Source organism: Notolepis coatsorum, assembly GCF_963971535.1.
Source record: "Notolepis coatsorum genome assembly, chromosome: 1".
Classification (NCBI taxonomy): domain Eukaryota; kingdom Metazoa; phylum Chordata; class Actinopteri; order Aulopiformes; family Paralepididae; genus Notolepis; species Notolepis coatsorum.
The window spans coordinates 33,473,425-33,483,424 of record NC_140165.1 but is presented as its reverse complement, the minus strand read 5'-3'; the positions used below and the strand labels follow the sequence as shown (position 1 = coordinate 33,483,424).

The following is a 10,000-nucleotide window of genomic DNA, read 5'->3' as shown; positions in this document are numbered from 1 at the left end:
TTTATAACATGATATTATTTACCGGACCGCTCGGGCTTATGGGGTTAATGTGGACACACTGTCAAGTTGGTTTCATTGACCAGTGTAGCAGCAGTGCAGATATATTCCATTCTAGACATTCACAGCGAGGTTCCCCCTGCTAACCAATCAGAGAAGCTCAAATGGAGTTTCATAGGAATAACCACTTTTATAAGTCATTCAACACAGTCCGGCAATGAGGGCCATGTATTCTAACTACTAAATCATCATCAACCTTTATTTATTCTCAAAATGACAATTGAGGTCACCCTCATTTTCAATGTCGTCAAGACTTTAGACATTTCAATGCATACATTTCTACAATATAACAATAATAAATATTAATAACTATCTATATAGTACTTTTCACATGTGGACCGCAGTCCAGAGTGCACCACAGCTATTTGTTTTTTTGTATCCACTTTTTTTCTCCTCTTTTTCTATTTTTCTCCCATCCCAATTTAGCCGTGCCAATTCTCCCCTTCCCTGTCTTGAACGTTGCTCGCATATGCCTCCCACTGGCCGGTTGTATGGAGGATAGAAGCCTTGCATCACGTGTCCCCTCCGGTACACGAGGAGGCAGCCTGTCACATCTTTTCACCTGCCAGCGCGGACTCTCATTCGGCGAGGTGTAACGTGTGGGAGGCTCACACTGCCCCCGCCATTTTCCTGTCTCTGCTGTGCAGGCGTCCCCCAACCGACCTGTAGGAGTCGCTGTCCACAACGTCCAGATTACCACCCATCGACTTCCGTCCGCTAACTCTGCCAATTGAGTTAGTATGACGGCCGGCCCAAGCCGGAGGCAACGCCGACAGCCGGAGTGTCTTGCGTTGGTGATGAGCGCAATGTCCGCTGCGCCACCCAGCCGCTGCACCACAGCAATTTGTATAAAATGAAGATAGGCATAAAATCAGCACACAAATTGACAGAATAAAAAAAACATGCATAAATTGCAGACATAAGAATAGGTATAAAATACAATAAAAGAAGTGCAATGTAAACATGCAGACTTAATATAGGCATAATAAGTTCAATAGTACAATGTCGCTCGAAGGCATGTGATGTGAACCCCCCCGGAACAGTCAGTCCCCCAAACACCCCACACATCAATCCCTACCACATCCCCATCTAAGACACACCCTTCGATAGAGCACGCCATGACCGAAGGAAAACACAGCCCGCGCGCCACTCACACCACCATGCGCAGCGACGGGAATGCCACGCCCTGCGGGCCGCACCATCTCCCCCGGTCCCAAATAACCAATGCAATTCCCTTCGAGCTTCGCTGATAGGTTAGCAGGGAGAGCCTTGCAGTGAAACTTTATAATGGAATCTCTCTGCACTGCTGCTGGTCAATGTGGGGCTCTAGTTATTTAGCAAATACGCACAGGTTCTGGTGGAGACCAAGCGGGCCTAATATCCCCTGGCCAGCGGTGGGTCCCCTTCCCTGTGTGGGAGACCCAGGCTGGACTCCAGGTGTGTTAGACACAGCATCATCTACACATGGTGTGAGGCTGATTTCAATCTTGGGTCAGCTGTTCTGTTGATGGCTTGTTTTATGGAGCACCAACGCATAGGTTGTATTCCCATTGGAACTATTATGCTCACTAGTGTGTGTGTGTGTGTGTGTGTGTGTGTGTGTGTGTGTGTGTGTGTGTGTGTGTGTGTGTGTGTGTGTGTGTGTGTGTGTGTGTGTGTGCTCTTGCACGGTGTGTACCAGGTACACGCATGCGTGCATGCATGCTGTCATTGGAATGCGCTTATACATAGGTGTGTGCCGTGTGCGTGTTTACGTATATGTGGTGCATTTAAGTACCAGGTGTCTGTCGAACTTCACCACTCGCTGGTCTCAGGTCCGCGGTCCGCGATGCTTCGGGTTTGTTGACTTACCCTGCTCGTGGCCCTGCGCAGGTCAATGTGGCTGACAGTTAAGTATGATGTACTGTGTTGGAAACGTCACGATGGGGTACAGAGAAAGAGAGAGAGAGAGGAAGAGAGAGAGAGAAAGAGAGGGGAGTGGAGTGGACGGCATTGGCTAATATATTGGAAGCGCGTGGGAGAAGGTTGGAGTGCATGAAACATTGATACATTGAACACATGCTCTCCCTCTGCCTTCTTCCCAGCAGCTGGCAAAGACATGCCTCACAAGAGCATGTTGGTCGCTGTTCATACATCTTAACTGGGAAAAGCTCATTTGTTTACATAGTCTTGAGTGTTGCCAGTGTTGAAATCGCAACACGTAGGACCTCCATACTGTACTGAAGTTGATTAAATATGACAAATATTCTAAAATAGTTTTTTCTTGATTTTTCTTTTTTACACAATAGTATTGGAATGTAAGGAAAGATCATTCATGTAGTTTGTGTCAAATCCAATCATTTTGACTGGTGAACGAAGAGTTTATTCAACTTTCCATGATGGTTTGCCCTGAGGACGATCGATCATACAGTACGGGGAGCCAATCCACTAATGTTTAAGGAATCCATTTGAAAAGATCGAGTGGGGGATACAGTTAGCGTGATTGTCAACCGCATTAGAACTTGTGGTTCATGTCGGAGCCAAATACTACAAATACTACATGACGTTGTTTTAGCGATATCTGACAGCTGCTTTTTATACACTCCCCAAAACATTCACTATATCGTTTCACACGATCACCAACGCTGCTATTTCATCTCCGCCGTCCACTTTCGATTCAGTCCCGGTTGGGGTCGACCATCAGAAAGCGCTTACAGCTGCAAAACGGATGCTTTGCGTGTAACTGTCTGTCCCGTGGCAGCTCCCCGAGCCTTTCCACCCAGCGTGGGTGTGTGAGGTCCAGGCGCTGGAATGTACGCCAGCTGGATGTCCTAGGCGGATGAGGCGGACAGAACGGCAGGCTGATGGGGGGCACTCTGGGCCAGGGCCATGTGTGTGTGTGTGTGGAGGGGTGGAGGACAGGGGCGGGTAAGGGCAGGGGCACCCCCTGCCTTATCCTCCTGTCTGTGGGAACCCGGAGCGGGGCAATTACAGGGGTTGTTTCTCAGATGAGGCAATGGGGCTCCGGCCCCGCCTGGGAGGGGGGCTTAAGACATCATCCAGCCGATCAGATACGCCCGTCAGCTGCTCTCCTTCATTCATCCCTCGCTCTTTCACTGCTTCCACACTCCTTCCTCGTCTCCTCCATAACGCCCCTTCACCTGTTCTGCCGCAGCCCTGTTCCGCTCCTCCTCTCCAGCCGCTCCATCACTCCTCTCCTCCCCTGCCCTTTAACCTTTTTTTATAGGTTGCTCTTTCTTTTATCTGATCATTCCCCCGGTATGTATGGGACCGGAATTTTTAATCAAATCAATAAATAAAGAGCTGTCATTAGCTATGTTGTAAGTTAATTCCTTACATGTTATGATGGCCTCTCTTGCTTGTTTCCAGTAGCTCTTTGGCATGTTTTAGGGTAATTGCAGTATGTCAGAGTTCCATCTGGACTGTATCAAACTTGCTCTAACGACTGGGCTGAATGCTGCAGGGCCTCCTGTTTGTATAGAACCTCAGAAAGACTGCTTTTAGTTGTCATGCTCCGGCCACATGGAACCTCCTACAACGCACCCTGAAAGCTTTTCTTAAAGATACATTTTTTAGCGTTTATCGCTTTATTCTACTGGGCAGTCCAGTAGAGAGAGAGAGAGGTGAAACTGGAGACAGAGTGGGGGGAAGACATTCGACAAATAACGACGGGTTCGGGAATGGAACCCGGGTCGGCCGTGCAACACTGAGCTGTACAACATTACACAATTAACACGTGAATTGTATTTTAGGGTGGATTTTCCTTTCCATAGAGTAAGTTGAGAATTTTGGACGTCTAGCCCGATTTCCTACATTTTGGAAAATGTGCTCATCGTCTTCTCCAGAGAGAGACAAGAAGATAGATACCAGTTTCCTCTCTGTGCGTTCAGTAGAAAGCCATCTGGATGCATGTTAGCCTAGCTTAGCACAATGAATGGAAGCGGACATGACCGGGTAGCCTTCGGGAGAGGTGTTAGTTGGACAATGCCTAGGCTAACCGGCTAGTCAACTGGTGGAGTCCTTCTCAGCACAGTCCATGCTGTTCTTCACACCGGACACCCACACAGCTCTGGCAAGTTAGTCAAGAAACTATTAGAAAGTAATGGGGCCTAACATTAGCTCAATGGGGCCAAACATCTACTAGTGCCTGTTCAAAATGTGGTTGTTTTGACTGCATGGCCGTTGGGAACCCTTGTGCATTTGGAACTGGGTGATTGATTGGCCCCAAGGAAACTATAAAAGAAGGAAGGGTCATCACGTCAGAATACCAGCGCTCTATGCTCTGCTTGGTGTCAGACTTTGGCTCCAATTCTATTGAAGCCTGTATTCAAATAAAAAAATATACAAGCTATCTGAGGAAATCAATCAACCAATATATCCAATGTTAGATAATTAACAGTGCAACAAATTGCAAATGATTCTGACATCCGAGGTAATAACCTATTTAAATGACTCAATGTCGGCCGAACTGAAAGTTTCCACACTTGGCACCAATGTGTGTTCACATGCTAAACAGTGACGTGATTACACTTCCTTCTTTTATAGTTTCCTTGATTGGCCCCCGGAAGTGCTGCTTGCAGTGTTCTCAAGACCTGCGCATCCAATTAACTTCACATTCGACACTGTCTGCACTTACTTGCCCTCGGCAATAAACACACCAACTGTGAAGTCGGTTGGGTGAACGGTTCTCATTTCTCAAGATATGCGAAGGATAGACTGGAGCATTATGGCTATTTAAGATGCTGCTACAGCGCCACCTATTGGCCAAATTGCACCAAACTTGTCATGGTCACTCAGACATCATATCTACACATGTCCACTATAATTGGTTGCATAGCACAAAGAATTCATGAGATATGCATTTTTTGCAATATCCTGTAAGCCCTGCCCACAGCATTTGAGCAAACCTTGAGGGCCAGCTGTAGCAAAACTATATGGAATATATATTTATAATATATATATATTATATTATATAATATATATAATATATATATAATATATATTGTTCTTGATTTATTGTGATGTTTCTTCTTGACTTGTTCAAAGAAGACTTGTACAGCCCATGGGGGCATTACGTTGTGATTTCGGGCTTTACAAATACATTTGATTAGATTTGATTTGATTTAGATGCAAAAGGGGCGTGGCTTACATGGATAGATTTGTCTCGACCCACAGAATCCAGTTAGATTGTTAGCTACCAAACAGCTAACACTAGCTAGTATTAATCAAATATGTTAATAATAATCAACACTAGCTAGCGTTGTAACATGGTAGCTGTCATAGCTCTAATGTTTGGTAGCTAATTAGATTATATTAAAATGTATTGGCATTATACAGCACAACGTACAGTACAACGGAAATAAGTTTGCCATCCAACCAGAGTGCATAATGTAACAGTGAAGTGCAATAGTAATATCCAATGTACAGGTGATTCAACTGTATATAAAATACATAATTTAGTACTACTGAGTGTAGTGCTAATCAGATGTATGTACAGAGTTGTAATATTAATATGTACAGTGATACATATGTTAGCACTAGCACTAGATTGGGAGGACTGATTAACTGATTAACACCAAACATGGCATCAAACATCATGAATACAGCTGTCTATTGACAGAAATTCACTTTAATATAATATAGTGCTGTTCACAGTCAAAGATTAAAAAAAAAGAATTTAATTGATATTCTCATTTGGTTCATTACAATTTACTCAAGCCTAGTAACAGACACAGTATTTCTGACACTGGGAATACATTCCCTGAGATCCATAGATGTCCCTAGAATCAGATACCAAGAACCATATTAAAAAAAAGTCTGTAAATGTGTATTCTACGTTCTTATAGAATGAATGAGATTTAAAAATATTGAAAAAAAAATATATATAATTTTGAGTTAATTTTCATAACGCGATAATTTGCTGTGTAATTAATTAATCTAATTAACGCGATAAACTGACAGTCCTAATATAATATTAACTGAACTAAACCTCACTCACATGACAGTAGAGATGTCATTATTTACTCTCTGTTGACCATATTCACACGGCGGTCATTTTGCTCTTCTGTCATGCTCAGGTTGGGATTCCTTTCCACCCTGTTCTTACATTGGGTTGAAAGGGACCCCCAACCTGAGCATGACATGAGAGCAAAATGGTATCCGTGTGAAAATGGTCAATTAGAGGCCCATTTGAGGACATGATATGCTTAACTGATGCATATAACTGATTGAAATTCATAGAACATGAACATGGCATTATCTGAGCCAAAAAGTAGACACACAGCTCACATTTTGTCTCTTTTTGAAAACATTTTGAAAGCTTTTTCACATTTGACTGAGAGCATGTTTCCCCAGAGATCTGGGTATGCCATTCCGCTGATGTGAATTCCGGCACACATGTTTTCCCTGTTGGAAACAGTCCGTAGGGACCCACTCATCATCTCACACAGGGGGGAGGGGTTACAGCGCGTGTGATGGTACAACTCGATCAACCAACCGGCTTCCTCTCCCCAATGGCAGACCTGCCTCCAGGGGGTCTCCCTCTATGTGTGTGTGTGTGTGTGTGTGTTTGTTAAGGGGTGGGGTGGGGGGGGGGGGGGGGTTGCAGCGGGCCAGTTTGGATAGACTGAGAGCACTCGGAGGGAAGGTCTGTGAAAGTGTGTGTGGGTGAGCGAGTCTGTGTTCCTGTGCTCATTCAGTGGCTACTCAATGGCTCATGGACGGAGAGAGTGGATTTAACTCTTGACCTGCCGGGCTAACAGGTGGGAGGGTGACCTTTGGGAGACCTTTTTTAGAAGGCTACTGGAGTCTCATTGTTTCCCGTGCATTCTGAGAGTCTTGGGACGACTGTAGTTAGTGACAGCAAAGCAGGATGGCGAGGATCCAGATTCGGTGCCTTGTCCTGGCTCTGTGCGCCGGCAGCTTGGAGGCATGGTGGTTCATCAAAACCACCCAATCCCCCGCTGGGATGTCGACGACCACCGCCAAGCCGGGATCCATCAGTGCCCCGAAGCCCGGAGTCGCAGAGGGAGAGGACCTGGCCGGGGTCGGGGCGGAAATCATCAACGTGGCCACCGGAATCCGTAAGTTTGTCGAGACGTGGGACGAGACTCCGACCCCTTGGACTAACAACATCACCGGAGGAGCGGCAGAGAAGGGGGCAAGCCCTAACCCTAACCAGCCTGCGGGTAATACACACGGGTCTAAGGAGGGCAGGGCGGGGGGTGGGTCTGGGGCTGGTTCAGGGTCAGTCGTAGGGTCTGTATCTGAATCGGGTTCGGCCGCCAGGTCGGGGGTGACATCGGGGTCGGAACCGGGCCGCGCGAGTAGCGGCGTAGTGCTCCCCGCCAACTTAACTGTTATCGTGGGTAAGGTCGCCGACGGCTCCGACCCCATCTGTCACCCCGTGCCGTCTGATTGGCCCATTTGCTCGGGCAAGAGGTCCACGTATTTCTCCCTGCCCAACTTTTTCAACCACACCTCTGTGGAGGAGGTGGGGGCATTCCTGGGGCAGTGGGCGTGGCTGGCGCGGGCCAGGTGTCACCACGGCGCCGAGTGGTTCCTCTGCCTCCTCCTGGTGCCAAGGTGCCCCGGGCCCGACACGGGACCCGCCCGATCCCCTGTCCCGGTGCCCGCCCTGCCGCCCTGTCAAAGCTTCTGCCACGCCCTGCAAGACAGCTGCTGGGGGTCCCTGAATGACGGGCACTTGCCCGTGGAGTGTCACGTCCTGCCCGAGGGGGAGCGGAAGGCTGGGTGTCATGTCCTGCCCGAGCGGGAGCGGACGTCTGGGTGTCCATCGTGTCTGTCAGTTAGTAACCGGAAAGGTAACTCCGGCGGGTTAGAATGTATCCGTCCGGTCGATACATTTTGAATCCGAATGTCCCGCGTCTCATCGTCATCTATGTGTGTATGTGTGTTACTGTGTGTGTGTTTGTGCACCCGGCATGTTGTTTGTGTTTTTTTTGGGGTATATTATAATAACATCACAGTCGCCTGGCAAAGCCGCAGGAATGCGTTACACAGCGATGCTTATTTTTGTTTTCGCAGCAAATAACACGATCCACCTCAAGCGAGTTGGCGGCCGCCGTGTTTGTCCATTAGTCTGTGTCGCTATGGATGAGCTACAGGCTGGAGTCGTTCCCTCTGCACTGCACATGTGTGCGGAGGAGAAAGCATGGCCCTGCATCTTAGATCCCTGTGCTGCAACAGGCTGCACGCATATCAATGTCTTGCCCACTGCCCCGCATGGAGCCACATGCTACAAGCACAGCTTTCATCTACAGTACATATGTACCGCAGAGCTATTAGAGTCGTTCAGAAATGGTCAGCAATAGCAACGATCCCTGTTCTTTGAAGGTGTCATCAGACAACACCAGGTTTACAATCTATACTCCTATTATCTGCTGTCATTTACAGTGTATCTATACAGTATAAGGTAAAAAGTCTCGCATGCAAGGCCATTAGGGACAGCAAAAGTAATGCATCGGAGAAATACTCCAATAATTATGAAGCAAATCAACATCCGATAAAGCATACAACATTTAATAACACAATCGGTGTACTATATGTGCTTAAAACTATTTATTTTTTCCAATTTAACACAACGTCACACGTTTTAGGACCACAAAATAGGCAGTTTACAGCACCAATAGCTCACTTAACATGCATCATAATTAATTAATTCCAAAGATTTGTTTAGAAAATAAAGTTAGAATATGTGGAAATTTTATGAAAGAATAAGTGTACAGTAGCAGCATACAGTAACAGTATGGAAATAAGTATGGATAGTACATTTTAATACAGCTTTTTATGTAAGAAATATTATATATAAATAAATAAATAATAATATAATCATATATCATGCTACCAAATAGATATGACAATACATTAATGCTGTGTTTTATTCATTTAATTGAGAAAGGTATTTTCTTTAGTTTTGGGGTACTGTACTTTGGCTAAAGAAAGCATATGGAAATATGGTTAATGTGCCATGTCCAGAATCTATTCCCTTGAGTATGACCCCCAGGAAGCAAGAATGAAATATGACCGGAAGAGGCCTTGTAGGTCAAGGCCTTGTAGGTCAAGGCCTTAGGTCAACTCAACTTGCTTTTAGCAGTTCCATAAATTGTGCATTGTAGAGAGTATTCATAAGGGAACTGCTAGCCTGAGCTCTAGTACATCAAACAAACCATGCCATGTTTGTCATGTAATCTGTTTACCACCAGAGATTTCAAAGTGCTCTGGGCTTAAGTGGCAGTCTGTTCTGTTATTTTTCTATAAAGTGTCACTTTTACCAAGTAGGGTTCTTGTTTGGATAACCTTTCAACTCAACATAAACCACACACTCGCAGTCTAAATTTGGGAAGCTCATTGCCATGTACAGCTATTTGTGGCACTGTTTCTCCCTATGTTGATATAAGTGTTAGCCTGCAGGGCAGCCTGGAGCCTCTATGATCATGAATTAGGGATGTTCGATATTGGCTTTTTTACCGATACCGATATGCCGATATATGCAGGGTTACCCCCCCCCCCCCCCCCCCAAAAAACGGAATCATTTCAGGTAATTAACATTACATATCTCTTGTTGTGGAATTAACACAACATTATGCATACATTTGACAATACAAATAAATCAGAATGTGTTCTTACTTGCTTGCCTGGGTAAATAAAGGTTAAATAAATGAAAAAAAGAAAAAGAAAAAAGTTTTTCTTTTATTAAATTTTTTTTGAAAACCCATACTGATCATTTCCGATATCACATTTTAATGCCAATATCGGCCGATAATATCGGTAGGCCGATAATACCGGACATCCCTAATCATGATGTATTGATCAGCCTGGAGCCTGTATGATCATGATGTATTGATCAGCCTGGAGCCTCTATGATCATGATGTATTGATCATCTTTCTCTCTCAGCACCAGGGTCAAGTTTTTGTGCAGATG

At 45.5% G+C, this 10,000-nt stretch overlaps 1 protein-coding gene across 1 annotated transcript in view; it reads left to right on the top strand.

The window, feature by feature from the left end:
- The first annotated feature begins 6,713 nt into the window (after nt 1–6,713).
- Nucleotides 6,714–10,000, top strand: part of LOC311229684 (uncharacterized protein) — a 79,424-nt gene continuing 76,137 nt past the window's right edge. Inside the window, exon 1 of the mRNA XM_084315759.1 lies at nt 6,714–7,880. Within this exon, the coding sequence (XP_084171885.1) occupies nt 6,929–7,880 (952 nt within the window). The 5' untranslated portion in view covers nt 6,714–6,928. The remainder of the gene's footprint in view (nt 7,881–10,000) is intronic.